General features: G+C 44.7%; 2 protein-coding genes across 2 annotated transcripts in view; one reads left to right on the top strand and one right to left on the bottom strand.

Moving 5' to 3' along the window:
* Positions 1–3194: 3194 nt before the first annotated feature.
* On the bottom strand, positions 3195–3695 carry LOC140216922 (putative nicotine oxidoreductase). The gene has a single exon (XM_072287456.1). The coding sequence runs from the start codon at positions 3693–3695 to the stop codon at positions 3195–3197; it is 501 nt and encodes a 166-aa protein (XP_072143557.1).
* A 10511-nt stretch (positions 3696–14206) lies between these two features.
* The window catches only part of Arp3 (Actin-related protein 3), a 29605-nt gene continuing 22678 nt past the window's right edge, over positions 14207–21133 (top strand). Inside the window, exons 1-6 of the mRNA XM_050193292.3 lie at positions 14207–14262; positions 15964–16061; positions 17065–17120; positions 18457–18581; positions 20256–20366; positions 21026–21121. Of these exons, the coding sequence (XP_050049249.1) occupies positions 16015–16061; positions 17065–17120; positions 18457–18581; positions 20256–20366; positions 21026–21121 (435 nt within the window). The 5' untranslated portion in view covers positions 14207–14262; positions 15964–16014. The remainder of the gene's footprint in view (positions 14263–15963; positions 16062–17064; positions 17121–18456; positions 18582–20255; positions 20367–21025; positions 21122–21133) is intronic.

Genomic DNA, 21133 nt, shown 5'->3' with positions numbered 1-21133 from the left:
TAAATTGCTGTAAAAGCAGTTACCTTAAGCCATCTTGCTCTGTACGTTTGACGTGAATAACTAAAACCTACCAAGGAAACAATTTGTCTTTTATAAATAATTGTTCATGTCTCAGTTATTCTTCCTGAAGTATATATCTCTCATTCTGCAGTGTTATTGCCAGGAAAGAAACCACTATATATCATGTACCCAGTTCTAGGTCACAAGCAAGGATTCTTAGATTGCATAATCCAGACATTCTAACCTTATTCAGTAACATAGAAAATTGGGGCCGTTGCACATCTCATTTTATTATAATAAAGGGACACTAAATAGCAGTGCTATGTCAATTTAGACTGGTAAAGTATTCTTTCAAGACTATTTTTGCTCATTTGGCAGAAACGCTATCACTATAGATAATTAAGGCAGAACTTTCCTTTATTGAATTTTACGCCCAAACTTCTGCACTGGTTACGCCAGTGTGACGTCGTGGATTTCTATGCAATTTTATGTATTTGGGCCATTTCCACGCCTATTAAGTTGCAGAAACTTGCTAGGTTGAGTCTTTGTTTAGAATGCATGTAGTTCTTATTTTCCAGTAAATAGTTAAGTAGACCTGAGTGTCGAAATTCATGTCGTGGTGAGCTAGTGGTGCAACATGGGATGGCATCACAGCCCACCATTCGTTTTTGGTGTTATCTCGTTTACCAAGCCTCTTCTCAGTGAGGGCTGCTGTTTAGCAATTGCAGAAGCCAAATTTACTAATATAACTTGATATTCCTCTTTAGTGTTCCTTATGTTATGTAGTATAGAAGAAATGTGACTTGGAAACTATTCACCCAGTGTTGCAGATGGTACTATTTCATGGTAGCAAAAAAGGCATTTACACCATCACATTGCCGTTGCATACACTTATGGAATGTGGTGTACAATACCAACGCTCTGCCTTGTGTAACATATGGTGTTCCGAACTTCAAAAACTAGGTGCAAACATAGTTTCAGGTAGCCATGTATAGTCCCATTTTATCTCCGTAACTGCACTTTCACCCTCTTTTTGCCTCCTGCCCATTTCACTCTTCCAGACTTCTTTTATCCATGCCTCCTGGCATAATGTTTGAAGGCATTGCCTATAGAAGCGCTCTCCTGTTGATCAGATGCACCCAGGTGCACAATGCCAAATTCAAAGAGGGAGGACATGCCCCCCTTTCCCCTGGAGGCTACCCTGGATCCACCCTTTTCCAGGTACCAGGCAATTTTCAATGTTTCCCTGTTGGGCAGTATAAAATCAATAAATTTGATCTACAACTTTCGGACACGTTAAACATTGTCACTGTAACTCTACCACAAGCTCTTCCATGCACTGTATTAAGTGAAGACTTTTACTTTTGGTCATATTTGGAGTCTTAAAAATAAAACTTTGACAGCAGGAGATATAACTGAAACCAGGAAATAATTTACAGATATTGGTAGACGTGGCCAATCCAATGTGGTTTTCTAATAAAGCGTGAACTATTGAACCCTAGAATTCCCAAGAGTTGGGGATAGGAGAATAATGTCTGGTGGCAACCTGTGTTTGGTCGGTCCTTCAATAGCTTTCATAGAAAAAGGTATTGGGCGACTCTGGTACAAATAATGGTACAAGTGTAAATTGAAGAAAGGAAGGAAAAACTTTATTGCTCTATTTACAGCTTTCAGCGGCTAACGGCGGTCTTCATGTTTTACTGAAGTCTCCGTCGTCTTGAGTGGTCGGTGCCCCTATTCCAGAGCACCGCTGAGCCTGGCCACTTTGAGAGCATGCTGCACCAATCCTTTTTGGGCTGTGAGCACGCCGCTGGTGAGCAGGCCCTCCCACTGTTCCGCACTGGGTTGTTCTTGTTTTTTTTTTTTGTTTTTTTTTTTTGTTTTTTTTTTTTTGGAAAGAGAAGTTATTTCTGCACCCCCATGTGATGTGATATAGTGTTGGGATGGCCCCACACCATGAGCATGTGCCCCTTTATTGACTGGGAAACATTTTATGTAGGAAGTGTGTAGATTGGAGAATGTTCCTGTCTGCAGCCTTCGCCAGCCGACTGCTTCATGTTGTGTTAAAGATGGGTGGGGTGGTGGATATATTATCCTTCTGCCTCGGTGATAGTTTAGTATTTCCGCGTACGTTGGTTCCACCGTCATAGTGGGATCCAGGTCCCATGATTGTCCCACTAGGTATGTAAGCTCGCGAGCTAGACTGTCGGCCCTGTGGTTTCCCCCTATTCCGGTGTGACCCGGCACCCAGAAAATCGTATGCAGTATCTTTTCGTTCGGAAGCCCTGCCTCGAGGAGGATTTGCAGCGCCCCTTTGTTGATTCTACCTGCCGTGTAGTTTCTTCATGCTTCTTTGGAGTCTGTGAGTATTGTCAAGGATCTGTTTCTACGGTAACCCTCCGCCACTGCTAGAGCCACAGCTGCTGCTTCCCCCTCTGTTACCGTGCAGCTCCTTAGGGTTGCGCTGCTTATCAGCTCTCCCATGTGATCCACGGGCACTGCCGCAACTCTATGTTCTTTGGTGTTGTGGTCCCGCGGGTATAGGGCTGCATCCGTGTATACCACATTGTTTTTAGTGGGTGTTTTTCTACGTATTCTGTTCGTGCCTGTCTCCTGGCCGCATGCAGATTCGGGTCCATATTCCTTGGTAGGGGGCTAGCTTTCAGTGTCTGGCGAAAAGAGTCTGGTATGTTAGCCATCCTATCCTCCGTTGCTTCTATGTTTTTATAGCCTAATCTTTTAAGGAGAGCCCTGACGGTGGTTGACTGCTGGAGCCTGTACAGCTGCGCACCCAGTTGTGCCTCCTTGAGCTCTTCAAATGTGTTGTGAATGCCTAGCTTGAGTAGCTTGTCGTCCGACGTGTTTCTGGGCAGATGCAACGCCGTCTTGTATGCTTTCCTGATGAGAGTCTCGGCTTGTTCTCTCTCTTGTTGCGTCATGTTGTGGTACGGGATTGAGTACATGACCCTGCTGACCACCAGGCTCCTGACCAGATGATCGTGTTTCCTTCCTTCATGCCGCTCCATCGATTGCTTGAGCAGACCTAGCGTGTGTCCGCACCGTTTGCTGCTCTGGATCCACATGCCGAGGATGCGTATTATGACCTTCACTGGTATCACTTGACCTTCCAGATACACTTCTATCATTTCCTTGGTTGTGTTCCTTCCAATCCTCAAAATTTCTGATTTCTCAGTTTAGCACGCGAGGCCTCTCTCCTTGACAAATTGTTCGACGCATGTTGCTGCCTTCTGAAGCTTTTCTTCTTTTTGGCCCAATGATCCCTGATTTACCCAGACCGTGATGTCATCTGCATACATGGCGTGCTGGATGCCCTCGATCTCGTTCAGTTTCTGGGCTAGCCCAATCATCGCGATGTTAAAGAGAATTGGCGAAATGACCGAGCCCTGCGGGGTACCCTTGTTAGGCGTGTCCAAGATATCACTCCGCAGGTCTCCGAGTCCTACTGTCGCCGTGCGCTTTGACAACAATGCCCGCACGTAATGGTAGACCCTCTTGCTGCAGTTGGTCTTGTTTAGCCCTTCCATGATGGCTCTGTGGCTGACATTGTCAAAAGCCCCTTTGATGTCTAGGGCCATGATGATGTTTTCGCCTGCTTTGGAGATCTTGTTAAGGATCGCTTCCTTAATTTGTAGCAAGACATCCTGTGTTGACAGGTTCGCCCGGAAGCCAAACATGCTGTGGGGGTTGTTACATTTCGCCTCCGACGTGCGGTATAGCCGGCGCAGATGCAACAGACGCCGGGGCTTCGTTCAAAGCGGCGGACATTTTGGCCCGTTCAGCGCTGCCGCAACGCTTCCTCCCAAGCGCGTCCAGGCATGTTTCAATGCCACGTGTCTTCGTGTGTGTTTGTGTGTGTGTGTGTGTGTACATGTTGGTGCCCACGCTTGTCAAAGCGCGGCAGCCGGGGAGAGGAGCTCCCCAACTGTGAAGCGAGGAGGTCTGACCGGCGCCGGCCCGGCGGATGCGTCACTACTCGTCTCAACGGGCCCGAGCAGCGCTGTCACGTGCGCCCCATCCAGAGCCGTTCCTTCTTGCCCTCAACTCTGAGAGTATAAAAGCAGCTGCCCCCGGACGCCAAGAGAGAGGCTCCGATTTCTTCCGTCGAGTAACGTGGTCTCCCGTCTCTCCACTTCGGTCGACCTGACCGGCCGCTCTTTTGCGATGCTAGGATAAACAAGTTGTTTTGTTAGCAGTCGACTCATCCTTTACCAGGGCCTTCGGATGCTTCCAGCTGTGCCCCAGGCCGCCAGGCCAACGCTACCCTTGGGGCTTGCGACCCAGATGCAACAGGGTACAGTTCGTTGTCTTGTAGGTGTTGCTGTATTCTTTTGGTGAACACTCTCTCGTAAAGCTTGCCGAGGCACGAGGTTAGGCATTATCGAGACACGTGGCATTTTCGAAGCTTTCGACGTTGCAAATCCACCGGGCCACCAAATCTTTTGGCAAGATCGACAAAGATAAGCATCAAGACCACGAGGACACCGAATTCAGCCCGGTAGGCCCACCTTTTGGACTTTTATCGGGTTTGGAAGTCACGACCTCATGGCTGGGGAGCTAAGGCTAACGCGAGGCTTAGCAGACCCCGCCCCGAGCGGGCACCCTGTCAAGCCAAGGCCTTCGGGGAAGACAGGAATGGCATCTCGGGCACCAAACAACCTTGCCGCAAATAATTTTGGAGCTGGCCCAGCCCAGGATCGGGCGGAAACTCAAGAGATGGAGGCCGCGCCGGCGACCACGAGTGTAAATTGAGAGAGCATGCATACACATGCGTCTCGGAAAAAAAAAAATTGAAAGAAAGAAGACTACTGGGTATATTTGTTTGATGAGTATAGTGAATAGATTCAAGAGCTCCTTTTGAAAAGTTTATACCTGTTGGTTAAAATTATTGATCTTGTGAATGAGATTTGACTATATTTTCTATCTCGGGGAGATGTGAAGTTTGACTGTAGGATTTAAAGTTTCATTTCATTGAAATTGTGACTCAACAGATTAGAGTGCTGTGCAACCACGTTGGGAAGTTTCTTTGGCTGCGTCCGCACGGTGCTTGTTTTTTCTATCATTAACTGGCTTGTTTTGCCAATGCATTGTTGGCACAGCGAACATTTCAACATGTAGATAACGTTTGAAATAGTGCAGGTAAAACTGGATTTGGTTTTGTTCACATACCAACTTTTATGTCATTTTGAAGGTGTTTGCAGATCTTGCACATGGGGTGAGCACAGGCTTGCTATGTTGAGGATGCACCAAGGGTTTATTTTGTGTGCACTAACATGTCTTTAAAGTTTCTATTGCAGCGATATGTGACCTTTGGTACATCCGGAAACACTTTTCTAAGGCATAGTGTTAGCAAAGGGCATAGTGTTCTGCTCTGCATATATCTTTGTCAACACAACATCAGTACAAATTCACATTGATAATAGCATCCTGGAGCAGGTGGACTCGATAAGATACTTAGGTTACATTGGACTATAGTTTGCGCTGGAACTTGCATATTAATAAAGCCTCTTTAAAGTTAGCCTCCTCATGCTTTACGCTACTGAGGACAAGGACTCAATATGAAATTAATGTTTTAAATATTATTGTCATTTCACCTACTGTTGAGAATCATGGGCTTCTATGGGCTGCTTGGAAGTGATGATTTGTTTCCAGAAAGGAGCCTTTGGATTATTACGTTCTCAAGCATGTATAATTGGAGTAAATCACTCTTTCAAGAACTCCGCATACTGCCCTTTCTACTTGTATTTAAATGAAAGGTGTCAATTGCTTATCATAGCATCTTAACTACAGCTACCCACTGCTGATAAGCTTTTTATTATGCCAATCTCTAGCACTAGAAATGGAAGCAACCTCATTTTCAATCTCCCTGGCACTTGTAACCTCTATGGTCAAAGGTTGTCGCAATTTTAATGTGCAAAAATATAGTGATTAGGAACTTTGTAGGTTTAGTGAAATGCTTCCTGTTTGCTAAGGTATAATTTCACACATGCATCTTTTTTGCACATTTTATTAACTTTTAACCTTTATTATGCCTGTTAAGATTAGCTGCCAACTTATATGATTATGGGCTTCCACTAGCTTAGACTATTGGTAAAACGGTTTTGTGGTGTACTGTTTTTTCCTGAAATCAATCACTCAATTAATGCAGTCATGCTCAAGATGCACCTTTTTTATGTTGTATTCACTGTTAATTAGTCATGGCATGATTAGTATCTCTCTTTGGGCCTCAAGCTTTGCTTTATCCTCGGCTAACACTTTATTCTTGCAGTAAAGCTTCAGCTTTTTTTCATTTTGTTTGGGGAAACGGGAAGTCATAGCTGACATCATTAATAACACATTGCCGCTGAAAATCAGCATTTGCAAAAGCCCGCTTCTTCATCATCATCATCAGCCTGGTTACGCCCACTGCAGGGCAAAGGCCTCTCCCATACTTCTCCAACTGCCCCGGTCATGTACTAATTGTGGCCATGTTGACCCTCCAAACTTCCTAATCTCATCTGCCCACCTAACTTTCTGTCGCCCCCTGCTACGCTTCCCTTCCCTCGGAATCCAGTCCGTAACCCTTAATGACCATCGGTTATCTTCCCTCCTCATTACATGTCCTGCCCATTCCCATTTCTCTTTCTTGATTTCAACTAAGATGTCATTAACGCGCGTTTGTTCCCTCACCCAATCTGCTCTTTTCTTATCCCTTAATGTTACACCTATCATTCTTCTTTCCATAGCTCGTTGCGTCGTCCTCAATTTAAGTAGAACCCTTTTCGTAAGCCTCCAGGTTTCTGCCCCGTACGTGAGTACTGGTAAGACACAGCTGTTATACACTTTTCTCTTGAGGGATAATGGCAACCTGCTGCCCGCTTCTTATGTGAACTCAAGTACCCTATCGTACGTCTGGACCATAGTTAATGCCAGAATGTCGAAGGGTGCCGTGTATCTCGTTTTTGTAAATATAGACGCCATGGCTCCATTATCTACAAGGGCGCTCATTTCAGTGATATTGACCTTGACGAGAACATTAACTAAAACAGAAAGTATGGCAGTCTCTTTGTTACCCATCAACCCAAGCCAACCAGGGGACACTGAACTTTGTTTGTCTTTTCCAAGCGGCAGCTTTAGTGCAGCTTATTCCTGGTTCACTTGTAATGGAGGTAATGCATTTTATGAGACATGAAGCAGCTCATCGGTCTTTGGGGCTCCATATTGCACCTTTCTTTGAATGTCTGTACATAGCCCATTGACAATCAAAGCAAGAAGTGCTACCAGGGAAGCTTCAGTTCAACCAAATGTGGTAATTATAAAGAAAATATAGTCGTGCCCACTTATAACTATTGCAGTTATAATGAATGCTTGGTTTTGATGGAAGAAGATAGCATGACGGACACAATTCTTTCATGCTGCCTGTGGCAGTGCATATCAGATAAAATGAAGTCATGGCTCCATGTTCATTCAGAGAGAACATCGATGTGCCATTCAGTCTCCTGTGAAGGTACCACTCTCCTTGCATGCCTGCTGTTTAGCATACTCCTTAGAAGGAGGTTACTGCACATTGCTTCAGAAACCTTTTGCAAGGCCGCATTTTTGTGAGAAGCAGGAGAGTTTGGAACTGTGAAGTTCCAGACTGATGACTACTTGCCTGCAGATTTAGGGCAGCGCATCATTGAAGTGTAGTCGAGTGCTTCTGAGGTTGACTAGGATGACTTCGTCAATGCATGCAATCGATGAAGCCGATGTCGCAGATTCATGCTCAGATGAAGGCATCGTTCGTGAGGTACAAGGTTTTTTCAGCAATGAATCAGATGACAAAAGTGAGAAGACATCAGACCAACACCACCTATAAGTGCTTCAACTGCGTTGAGTTGATTGTCACTGAAACAGCTCATCTGTGATGAGCATTTGTCTTCTTTGAACGATATGGAATCAATGGCTTTTTGTTCGGCATTGAAGAATAAAAGCAAGTTTACTGATTACTTTAGAAAAAATAAATGTTTTTGCTATTTCATTAGCCTAATCTTGCATGTCCACTTATTATGGTCTCCTATAATGAACACACTGTGTGTGACTGTGATGTTCATATCAAGTGGGCTTGACTGTACTCTTAATAGTCACAGTTGTATCTGAAGGGTAACACTGCATCCCACAATTCTGCTGCATCGACCTTGAATGCCAGCAAAATTTTGCTTTCAAGTCTGCCCAGCATAATGGTGTTTTGTCTGCTAAGTGCAGTTCTTACCACTTAGCAATGTCACCAACATAACTGCCATGTGTTCAGCATTTATTTTTCAAACCACCCATTATCCTCGGGGGCATATTTATGAAAAGATATATAGTGTTGCAAGCTCCGCAATTCCTCCTCAAAAGTATTGGGTTTCTTGAAGCTCTTTACTGGCTTATATTTACTTGGATACGTTAAGAACGCTGTCATTACTTCACCTTGTTGTGCCATTCGTTACTGTTTTTGGAGCACTTTCAAAATTAGACATCTCTCGTTTGTCTTTCTCTCCCCACCACTAAAACGTGACCCTTTTTTGAAGTTCTTAGAATCGAAACAATGCCTCCATTCTTGGAATCTTGCTGTTCCTGTCAAAACAGAATTTTGAGTGCAGTGGCTTCTTTCTCTTCTTTTGTGGGCAGTCGAAAGGGGATACCACAAGCTGCGTGAAGCGCGGGGGATGCAGAATGCTGCATGGCTCTCAGCAAGGCCAACTGATGAGCGCGTCTAACTCACCGTGACAGAGGGTGGCTGAAGAAAAGTGGTAATAGGCGTTGGAGCCCTCACTGGTAAAAAAACCTGTGCAAGAAACATCACCGTGCACCCACCGACTCCTCACCCATTCCTTTCACATGAAAGCCATATATGGAAGCAGGTGCACATGGGCAGTAGGCGAAGCGCCGTTTTCTTTGCTTTTTTATTTTTTCGTCTTAAATTTGTTACTCCCGGACTGGTAGCCATGTACTCATGGCATGGTCAGCCTCAAACATATTTTCCCCTTTGCAAGCTTTTTTTTTTGTGTGTGTGTGTGTGTGCGCACACATACGAGCTCACAGCGACCTGTTGAGAAAGCAGGGATAAAATGCACTCGTTTGTTTATATAAATTGCACTGCACAGGGTGCCTGGAGAGAATGGTGAGCCGTCGGCACACGATTGTGCAGATCGCTACTGGGAAGTTCCATTCGGGGCGAAATGGGTTTAACCCAATTCTCCTGAAACATGTTCGGGGAGTAAAAATCAGGTGAAATTGTGTTTTACCCGAAAGCGAACAACCCTAAATATGTGCCATATGGTAATTAGTTAATATAATTAGCGGTATTTTGTTAATTAGTTGATTATGCATTTCAGTTGTTTGTGCAAGTCCACCTCTTCGAGTAGACCAGCTCAGGGGCTAGAATTGTGCTATCTTCCACAGGCAATTAAAAAAAAATCTGAAAGTGTTCGCTCAAGCACTACGTATGCTGGCGTATGCTGCTTTGAAGCAACGTCGAGACAATGGTAAGTGCGTGTAGTGCGGTGACACGGCTCAAAATATTCGTTTGTCTGCACTGGAACGAATTGCGCCACCTGTCACCGCTCAGCGTGTTTTGCCCTGTTTTGCCATAGTGGTGATGGATGGCGCCAACGTTCTGTTGCAGCGACCTGTGTGTGACCAATGACCATTATTATGCACGAACGGCTACGAGCGGGCAGCGTGCCAAATTTTGTTGCATGCACGTACTGCCGCAAGTGCGCGTCGAATAAATGGTGCATTGCACTGCTGACGCGTGTGGGGACAAAACCTATAAACCTTCTGTAACGTTTTGTTCAGTAAAGCAGACACGCCCCTGCGATTTTCCGTGGCACGTTGAAAAACAACGAAAAATATCGCTTGACTTCCGCCACACTTTAACACCACTAGGCTGGCCGGGGCCTTTCCAACCCTTTCATTCCTTCATGGTTTCATACAATAATTGGGAAACTATGCCATGAATCCGTGAACTGCTGATGAATCGACATGCTTTCAACGTATGGGCTTCTATGGATGCTTCGCTACCATGTAGCTGCTTTAAAAGCACCTAAAACATTGATCCGGAACTGTCGTTGCAAAGTAGTATTATGCCGCATTGGTTTAGCTGTCCAGTACCTTTCTCTCTTTGCCACCTAGCATGGAGGAAGGAAAGAGCTCCATAACTTTAAAGTTGCTAGGTTCCCAGTATGACCTCCGAGATCTTGCGACGCGCGCTGCCCAATTTCGGAGGCCATGCTCCCAGGCACCTGTGATGACGTGATTGAGTATTCTATTGCGTAGCTAGGAGGAAGGAAAAAGAACCTTGTTTCCTACAAAAATGTCTATGACCAAGGCACTCCATGGTATGCATTCTTCTGCACATATAGTTTCTCACTATAACACCTGGAGGGTAATCTGGCGCCACCGTCTATGGGAGTTTCTTAAGGGGGCACCGTGCCGTCATGGGAATGACGGTATATGTGTCTGCGAGGCTCTTGTTGGCTGGTGTTCTAAGAGGCTTCGTCTAGAACGTGGATATGGCTACACAAATAACGCGTTCTCAAAGTAAAATCTTCATAAAATGTTTCCATTCACGCATATTACATCTTTACTCACCCACGATGCATGACCATGTGAAGAAAAGCAAGAACAGACGACCAACTGTTTCAAAGCGAGCGCGAACCTTGTCGTCTGTCCTCCAACTTTAGCGGCCCGCTGATACTTTTTACGTAACATGTAGTCGTACACACAATAACAAAATCTCATAGTTCAACAAAACATGTTTTTGCGTAATAATAAAGCTAAAACAGCTTTTTACGTGCTGTTCTAGTAGAAAATGAATCATTGTGACAGACGGAACGGTACTTGCCAAGCGCGTCTTCAAGGTGGGCCGGCGTTGCGCGTACCCGGTGGTTCGAACGGGTTGCGCAAGGTGTCGTGTCTCTACGAGAACGATGCCAATCCGAATCCACAACATACCGGCATTCCCATGCATACCACAGCGCAGCAGCGCCAGATTTCCCTCTAGGTGATGTAGTGAGAAACTCTATGCTTCTGCAACTCTGTTTCCTAATTTTAGCGCTAGAGAATAATTATTTTTACAGCAGCAGTAACAACCGTGCACGTACTTATATAAAACTACTCGTCGAGTATTTATGAAACTAAGAATTTTGTATTGTGAGAAAGTGTTGCGCCTTTAAGAGGAATGCTACGGGTCGTCTGCTACGTCGGCTGTCACGATTGCTGAATGTCTTCAAGTAGTTTTAAGCACATCTGCTGCAGTGCCAGGACGCTTTTGGCCTCCTACGATCGAGTATGCTTCATCATATTTTATATTGGCGTACCGCTTCCAAAGCGTTATGGCTTGGCTTTGCACTTACACATTTTGCAACACCAGACTACAGCCAGGAGGCAGCAACAATTCCTACCACAAGTAAGTTTGTGTTCTCATAGTCCTAAAACACACATTTCAACGAGCACATAAACGAGCAAAGCGTAATGAAGCCCTCAATAAAATTTTATTTTCAAGCCATTGGAATTACAAATGTCTATGTATCAGCAGTGCCTTCCTTTTCTCTTCTGAAGTTTCATGAAGCACATAACGCTACAGCGCCAACACTTAACAAACTACGGTCAAAGCGGTCAAAACACGTTCTTTCAACGTTTACGATGCCGTCGCTTTCTCGTCAGTGCTTCGACACCACACTATGACCACACCGTGACACAAACTTCGGCCCAGCCGCTGGCCCAGCGTGCTTTTCTCACTTCGAGCAACAAAACAAAGGCACAGAGCTTTGCCACAGAATGGCTTTGCGTCGCGGTGTCCCACTGCGGGTTATAGCAAATGCCCTTGAAGCGAAACCGAAACTTCCAAAAAATATCTGTAAACTAGTTCGGCAGTCAACAGAATACCAATCCGTAGCCTGTATTTCCCATTATTGCCATGATAGTGTAACGATCGCAGCGCCAGATTTCTCTCTAATTATGGTAATGTGAAACTCTATGCTTCTACCATAGAGTTAATAAGTATGGTAACTCTACAGTGTACCAGAATACACTGTAGATGCACTGTAGTAACTCTATGGCTTCTACCATTGAGTGAGAAACTCTATGCCATAGTGTATAGTGAGAAACTCTATGCTCTATGCTTCCACCCCTGCTTATACCAATGCCTCCTTTACTAGATGCCAGCCGCGTTGCTCGCTTTCCCATTGCGGCGGAGGTTCCCTTAGTTGAAGTTAGTTCAGCATAAATTCCGTGAGGCAGCGCTCGTTGCCTTTTCAACTTCCGGCGGATGTGGCAGCGGCGGCTGAATGCTCCGCCGGCGCTTTATATGCGCGGGCGTCTGTTATCGCGGGCCTCCGAGATGGCAACAGACGCCATGGTATTCTCAGAGGCCGCAGCACGTGATCTAGGTTGCAGACGTCCACCACAAGCAGCGCTCGTTGCCTTTTCGCGGAGAAGAAAAAAGGAGAGGGCCAGGCATAGAGTTTCCTACAAGAATTTGTAGGAAACTCTATGGGGCCAGGAACCGAGTTTACGGACAACGCGGCTGGCATCTAGTAAAGGAGGCATTGCTTATACACACGGAGGAAGGAAACTAAGGAGAGGCCCTACCCCCTCCGCGCGCTAGGAGAAAAGTGTGGCGGAAATGACGTAGTAGGTCCTCATTTTTTTGCTGCTTTTTTATTTTTTTTGTTGTATGGCCCCGCCTTTTGGGCCACAATGGCGGCGTTGTTATGGTTTTGAGCGCTCACACGTGTTGCTCTGGTAGGTTTCGGGCCGTGGCAAAGGCGCTGAGTGGGCGGGTTTGCGTTATAGCGTCCTCGATCACCTTGCCCCGGGGTTGCCCCGAAACCAGAATGGTGCGCTTTGCCCCGCCGTGGTGCCGCACTGCGGAGGGTCAACATCGAGGACAAAACTGCACCCAGTGCAGGGTGCTTGCATGCAGCGCTACTTTGCCCCTGGCGCGCAAAACGTGCGCGAACACGCGCGCGCGCATATTTTATTGTTTATATATGCTGAGCATCTGCGGCAAGCGCTCGAACCTTGTCAAACTGCGTGCTCCGACATACCTGGTTGCAAGCAAACACCAATGGATTTTATAATTAATCCTGACGACCCGTTCAATAAACCTGTCCACTTTCGGCCGCTCTTCACCACACTGTTTTTGGATGAGGTCGAGCAGCATGTCGTCTTCGCTGTCAGACGAACTTGAAGAATGCTTATCGATTGCGGCAACTAGCAGCGCTTCCTTTCTCATTGCCGACAAATCCACTAGCTAACTCCGTCAACTCCGTTGCAACGTACCGCAGCTATCGGGCCAGAGCGTCCGCGGTTCTGCAGTCGGCAGTACGCGCGCACGTCGCGCGTCCCGCAGTGCTTGCTGGGATTGCACTCCGGCGCACGGCCGATTTTCTCGGTGCGAGACGGGGCAACGGAAAACCGCTCCGACAGGGTGCGCTTCCGGTGATCGAGGATGGTCAGTGCGCACCGGTGCGGTTGATCGAGGATGAAAGTGCGCACCAAGGCGCCCCGGTGCGCACCGGTGCGGGTGATCGAGGACGCTATTAGTCACCGTGTCTTGTTGCGCTATTTTACCTGCACCGTGCTCTGCCAAATGTTGCGCGAGCGCGCGCGCGACACCACGCGCAGCGCGGTTTCGCGAAAGATGTAAACAAGAGAGGAGGGTGGCCCAAAAGGCGGAGCATCGCCATGAGCAACGCCAAATTCCGGCTTCACTTTTGCTTCACAAAGAGTGACGTCAGGGCCTCTCCTTAGTTTCCTTCCTCCGTGCTTATACATAATATGCACGTGACGTCACATCCGCTGCTGTTGTCTGCTTCCGCCATCTTGGGGTACCTTATCAACAGGCGCGCGCATAGGCCCACAGGTTCCCTCAAGATGGCGCTGCCGTAAACCGGAAGCCGTGGAGTATCATTGAATGACGTACGTGCATACTATGTATTCTGCGGTGTACTAGAAGGCTTCTAGTGCTTTTAGTACACTTCTAGTACACAGTTTGGTACAATAAGTAATTATTGTATGAAACTCTATGCACTGTACTTATACCGTGAAAAACATGGAGTTCTCACTATAACACGTGAGAAACACTATGGTGAAAAAAGACTTCCATCCATGCTCATTGATAACACCTAGCAACCCTGTTAACCAACTTCCTGCTTACGATCACATGATATCCTCTTAGGCGCAATCAGAACGAGCAAAAGCAACATTGGCAAATTTCGGCGCTGCTGCTGCTGCCAGGCCCCGCACACTCTCAAGTTCAACAAATGGCCACAGAGGGCGAAAAATCAATCGAGGCGCGTTTCAGCGTAAGCGCGCAAGTGGAGCTACTGTAATTTGGTCGACTACTTTAATTTGTGCTTTCTCTGCTAGGGGCGCTGAACATGCTGAATTTTTTAATTTACACAAACCATTGACATGAACAATCGAGGTGTCTAAGGATGCTTTTTTACCTCAGGCAAATAGGCAGTTGATTTTTTAAAAATTTGATTGTTGAAGCTGCTTTTTCGTCATAGCGTCAAGGTTTTTGTGCTCGATTAACCACCGACAGCCGACAGCCTATTGGTATCGATGTGTTTCCTGGCCGTTGGCGTTCGAATACTACGGCGGTAAAACATTTTCGAAAGCATGCTGGTTTCGTCTGCGAGTCATTACATAGACTTGCTGTAAAAAGGTCTACTCTTGGCAAAGAATAGTGCCTCATTTTGTTTAGGCGTTGATTATCATAATGAATGCGGCGGAGGTTGAGGGAGTACGCTTGAAGGTACGTTTTTATGCCGTTGATCTCCATAACACCGCAAGTACGCAAACCGATGTCACACAACACCCGATGCATCATTGTGTGTTCTCCGTCATCGCTTGTTTGCTGTATGCCTACTAATTCTTCATTTCTTCAAGTGTTGTATCCTCCTTTTGTCCTTGCTCTCTTGTGCTTCACTTACAGTATGTCGTTCCGTCAGCTGTAATGCGCATTTGCAAAACCAATACGTTTGATGAGACGCAGTGGTTATCATAATTTCACTACACGTGTATTAAGCTGGCACATATGGTTCAGATACAGATACCTGTATGCGAACTTGCACGACGTTGATGCGGAGATTAGGATAATTATGACACCCGTAAGGAAGAGGCAGCTGACGGCCGTATAAGCGGTTGCGTTCTTTCCGCCAAACTACCCGGCCTGGTAGTGCTGTAAGGATGCTGTATAAAAGTGACACGCGGTGACAGGGAAATTATTATACTTAGCAGCCGACCGTACGTTTTGTAGCTTAGGTCTTCCTTCTTGTGCGTTTGTGCTACCCTTATTAATGAGCCATTTCTTGACTATGTAACCGCGTTTGTGTGGATGCGTAGACGTGTGCTTTTTGTTGTACTTGTAAAATGCAAATAAAATATTTTCAGGCTTACTCAATCTTTGGTGTCGTGTGCGTTTATTCCAGTCGAGGCCATCGTGCCATCTGGAAACCGCATTCTGTCAGTAGCCCTACACGAAATGCAACAGCTGGAGCGCGGCGGCACAATTTAACTCAGGGTAACGGCGGCGTAATAAACGAAAAACCGCTCGGGATAAAAGTCAGTTTAGAGTGTGCCTTAACTCGATATGACTCAGCGCTACATGTATTCTGCTGCGCCTCGATCGTGCTCCCGCCAGTTTGGTTGCTGTGTGGCAAACGTAGCGCCTACATATGTAGGCGCTACGTTTGCCACACAGCAACCACACTGGCGGGAGCACGATCGAGGCGCAGCAGCCAGGAACCCAGTAAAGCAACAGAACACCTGGTAAAGCGTGTGCAAAACCCCGTTTCCGTTTCCTGTTGTACAGCGCCACCTGTGGTCGCATACTTTAGTTCACGACGCCACCGCTATGCTTATTTCCGTAGCACTGTGGAAGGTACAGTTTCCCTTCTCTAAGTTTGTATAGGTGTTCTGTGCTGCTGCTTTGGCATCGCCTTGTACTAGGACTGAAGCTGTGGAGCCGCGGTCTACAATATGACAGAAGGGCGGCTTCCAGCGATTGTTATTGATAACGGCACGGGGTGAGTTTGTTGTCCTCCCTCTTAATGAGATCTTCGATGAAACGCAGCTCATGGTGTTCATGTAGTAGCCTTAGACTGTCTTGACCTCAGCAGCACGAGAAATGAAAGTCCTTAGTGGGGCGGCTGTCTCGATTACTGTCGCAAGCTGTGTCTTGGTTCTCTATTTTGTTGTTATTGCTTACAGTATGTGTGTAGGAACGCTGGTAATTTAAAGTTGGTGTATTTGGAATAATTGTCGCATTACAATATTACTCGTAGCAATTCATTTGTGTTGCGAGAGAAGGGTGTGTCAACGCAACACTTCAGTAGTCTTCCCCGGACCACTGTAACGAGTCACTCTATGCAAATTCTAGCCGGCTTACACTTCACGCATGAAGTGCGTGCTGCACAAGGGACGAGGACGCTACTGACGGCTGTAGCACTGTTTCAAATAACTGCTGAAGCGAAACCGGTGCTCACAGGAAGCTGGAAGTGATATTATCTCGTGTCGCAAGTAGGAGCGCCTCTCGAGCAACAACTTCGCAGCGTGAATAACTTCTCGCTTTCGGCGTTTCTTTATTTTTTTTGTGTGTTTAAATTAAGTGTAAAGAAATGAAAACCTCCTGAGTACAGCTATCTAGCTGAGGTTCAGCGTCCCATTTTCTTCACTGTTAAAGCGGTGTTGAAAAAGTTGCGCGTTTCCTGCATGAGCAATACCTCCGTGCGCGGGTGCGTCATGCTGGTCTCTGTTAATAACTTATTTATTTATATACATACCTCACAGGCCCGAAGACCCAGCATTGAGGGGGTTTACAAAATATAAACATAATACTGAACAGGGTCAAACAACGAATAAAGGCGTAGAAAGAGTCTTCATACTCTAGTACTTTATACTCGTATACTCTTATAAAGTACTCTAGTACTTTATACTCGCTAACGCAAAATTTCATGGTGAGAGGCGTTCATTAAGCGAAACTGCTACATGATTGTGAACTGTGGCGCCGTAACTTTTTTTCTTTTTCAGTTACACAAAGCTCGGTTTTGCTGGAAATAAAGAGCCTCAATTCATTATACCATCTGGTAAGCTTTTGTAATGGTATTTAATGGTGTTTATTGTATATATGTGTTTAATGGTATTTATTATTTATTTGATAAATAGTGCCAGCCTTCAGAGAAGGCTGTGGGCAGGAGTGGACAGTACATATGAAGAAATGATCAAAAATATGAAGACAAGAACACATTACACAAGGCTCGCACCATGCACAGAAAAGCAGTGAAAGTTAGCATGTTGCTTGCGTACAAACCCGTGCTACAGATATAAAATTGTGCACTGATATATTGACAGAGTACTTGACAAGGAAAATTAGATAAGAATACGGACCCTTCAAGCTACCCATGCGCGTCGCACAATATGACAAACTGCTGTAATTCATCACTTATCGAATCATTTTGTGGGAGAACAATAGCATATGTCGCAAGATAAGTGTTGCTGAAAATCGAAGGCTGATGGAGGAATTCTAAAGCACTTAAGAATGACTGTATGGTGGGCTTCTCGACAAGCCGGTTCCATTCTCGAATAGTTCGCGGAAAAAATGAATTACTGAAGCAATTGGTTCTGCAGGCGAATTTTTTTTTTTTTTCGAGTGATTTCCTCGTGTGGAACGACGAGTCACCTGTTGAATGTACAATTCTTTATTGATACGCAGATTATCATGATATATTAAATACATATATTTCAACCTATCACGATGAAGTCTTAGTTGAAGTGTTTCTAAATTAGCTTTTTCTAGCAGCTGGGTCGGAGATGTGTGCCAGCTGTATGAATTAGACGAATCTTATTGATTTCCTTTGAAAACTTTCGAGTTTTCTTATAATAACTTCAGTAAATTGGTCCCATAAGATGGAAGCATATTCAAAAATCGGTCTAATAAATGTTTTATATGCCAGTAATCTTATTTCTTCTGTCGATTGACGTAAAGAACGTTTCAGATACCCAAGCTTCTTCATGGCCTTTTTTTGTATGTAGTTAATGCGTGTTCCACCTGAGATGAGACGTGATCATGGCACCCAAGTATTTATAACTCTCTTCTAAAGAAAGACTGCGGCCATTTATTGAATATTGGAAGTGTAGGGAAATCCATTTTCTTGTTATTGTCATTGATACAGTTTTCTTCTCATTTACCTTCATTTGTCATTCAGAACACCAATGATCTATTTTAGATAGAGATGAATTTAGAAGAGCCTGGTCATTTGGACACTGAATTACATTATACAATATACAATCGTCAGCAAACAACTTAGTTTTCACTGGTATATTTTGAGTAATGTCATTAATAAAAATTAAAAAGAACAGTGGTATCTTTATGTTGCTGGTTTATTTATGCTGGTTCATTTTATGTTTTGATGCATTCCACAGCAATAGCAATACGAGAGAGTGCCAAAATCGGAGACCAAGCTACAAGAAGGTTAGCAAAAGGCATTGATGACTTGGATTTCTTCATTGGTGACGAGGCCTTGGATGCTGCAGGCTATGCAGTGAAGGTGAGATTAGGTTTACTGCTTGCCTATTAAGTGAAGGGCAAGCCGGTGGTCTTGCCAAAACTGCAGACACTTGTTGCATATTGTCACGCACAAAATTTAATGTGTGCAACGCGTTATACTACATTCACTGGCCACCGAATGAGGGCAGATCTATTCTAAGCACCAAGAAAAAGGCTAACATTGATACAAGCCTCTATGAAACAAACCATACTGTGGGTTCATCTTAAAACTTTTTGTGCTCAAACAGGGACGAAGAATAGGGGCAGCACAAGGACGAGCGCTTTGTAACAACTGGTTTTATTTTTGAAGAACCACCTGCTTAAATGCCCACAGATCTGCGCGATCTAGTCCACGTCTTTTTATAAAAAATGTTATATATACTATTGAAGTGCTCTTTTGACTTGGTCGCGCAGATCTGCGGGTATCGTATGCGCTATAGGCGTGCTCTGTTGACTAGATTGCGCAGATCTGTGGGTATTTAAGCAGGTGGTTCTTCAAAAATAAAACCAGTTGTTAGAAAGTGCTCGTCCTTGTGTTGCCCCTATTCTTCGTCCCTGTTTGTTTGCGCACAAAAAGTTTTAAGACGAATCTGTTCCAACTAGGCCGACTCGCAGTGATACTGTGGGTGTTTCCTACCAGAGTCGACCTGGAAAGTATACAGGTTGTCCCTACAGGTTGTCCCAACTATCAAGCTTCAAGATTTAAAAATATGCAAATGCCACATAGCCGGACAGAACCAAGGTAATGTTATTTGCCGTCGTTTGGAGATACTTGGATTATCTTTTTGCATTCTGCCCAATTACATAATTAGTCATAATTAATCAACATCTCAAATATAATTAGGTAAAAAATGTCAATGAGAAAATTGTAGAGCAACGGGAAAAGCTCCTGATACAGCTTTCTTTTGCTCCATAGTGCTACATAGGTGTTTTTCCGAGCGTGAAAGAAGCCCACGAATACACGCCATATTGCCGTGCGACTGGCCGCTCAAGACACTTTGCGTGTATTCGCAGGCTTCTTTCACCCTCTGAAGAACACTTTTATGTAGCACATATCGAGCAACAGAAAGCTGTACTGGGAGTTTTTCATGTTGGTCTACAATTTTCTCATTGAGACTTTTCGTCTAATTATAATATTTGGGAAGCTGATTATATTAAGATTACGTAATTAGATGGAATGTAAAAAATCTGAGTATCTCCAAGCGATGGCAAACATTACCTTGATTCTGTTCTGCTACGTTGCATTTGCATTTGCTTGGTGCATGGTAGTTGGAACACCCTGCATAGATGGTGGCAAGTTCTGCAGCATCCCACAAGGTGGAGGCAGATTCAATAAAGGGAAAAATTGTTAGCTTAGTCTACAATTGGCTGAGCACGAGGTCGCGGGATCGAATCCCGGCCATGGCGGCCGCATTTCGATGGGGGCGAAATGCGAAAACACTTGTGTACTTAGATTTAGGTGCACGTTAAAGAACCCCAGGTGGTCGAAATTTCTAGTCCTCCACTACGGCGTGCCTCATAATCAGAAAGTGGTTTTGGCACGTAAAACCCCATAATTTTTTAGTCAACAATTGGAGAGATGAGTTTTTTTTTTTTTTTCTTGTATATAGAAGGTGCCAATTGTTCTAGACACTGATTCACAGGTGTGTAAAACATTTGTCACATTGCTTCATAGTACCCAATCCGCCATGGCATTGTGGAAGACTGGGACTTGATGGAGCGCTTCTGGGAGCAATCTATATTCAAGTACCTACGAGCTGAACCTGAGGATCATTACTTTTTATTAGTGAGTATGAAAATTTTATGAAATTTTGTGTGACATGTACCCTTTTCTGAAACTACAGGACCAGGGCACTGTTTTGCAAAAGATAGGAAATAATTCTCCTAGTCATAGCAGATTTGTTGCTACTTGGCATTGCGTGTAACAGCATGTAACTTAATTCCATTGTTGGTACATACCAGGAGTTTGTCTGATGATGGCACTTGAACTGCACCTTTTGTGAATTTTTTTGTATAAGTGCAGTAATTTTCAGCTAAAACAGTGAATGGCCAGCAGTCATATTGTACTGAATAGATATCACCATTGACATGTGGAGTATAATTTCATTGCAAGAGAAAAGAACCTGGTGTGCGAATTAACTATTTTGTAGAAAATAAGTTTCCTTTACCAATTAAAAAAAAAGACCTTTTTTTGCAACAACCACTAGTGTTAACGTTGCCAACATATAATTTCTAAAACAATTCCGAATCCATCTGCAGTTGTATTTTGTGCCTGTTTACTCTGCTTCAGTAACTTAAGTTCCTGAAGCAGTTTCTTTGTGCAATGAATGCTGTATATTTAGTGCTTTGCTGTTGAATTGCTTTGATGTCTTTTATTGTTTTTTTTTGTTTCTGGTGAAGTAAAATTGAAGGTCTTAATCATGTTTGAAACTTCTCTTATTTCAGACAGAGCCACCACTAAACACTCCAGAGAATAGGGAGTATACAGCAGAAATAATGTTTGAGTCCTTCAATGTGCCTGGACTCTATATAGCTGTCCAGGTGAGGTTTTTG

The sequence above is a fragment of the Dermacentor andersoni genome, chromosome 1 (assembly GCF_023375885.2).
Source record: "Dermacentor andersoni chromosome 1, qqDerAnde1_hic_scaffold, whole genome shotgun sequence".
NCBI lineage: Eukaryota > Metazoa > Arthropoda > Arachnida > Ixodida > Ixodidae > Dermacentor > Dermacentor andersoni.
Note: the sequence above shows the minus strand (reverse complement) of the source record. Positions and strands in the feature narration are given on the sequence as shown.

Coding starts and splice junctions, on each gene's coding strand:
- LOC140216922 (XM_072287456.1), bottom strand. CDS start 3,695: ATGTTTGGCTTCCGGGCGAACCTGTCAACACAGGATGTCTTGCTACAA.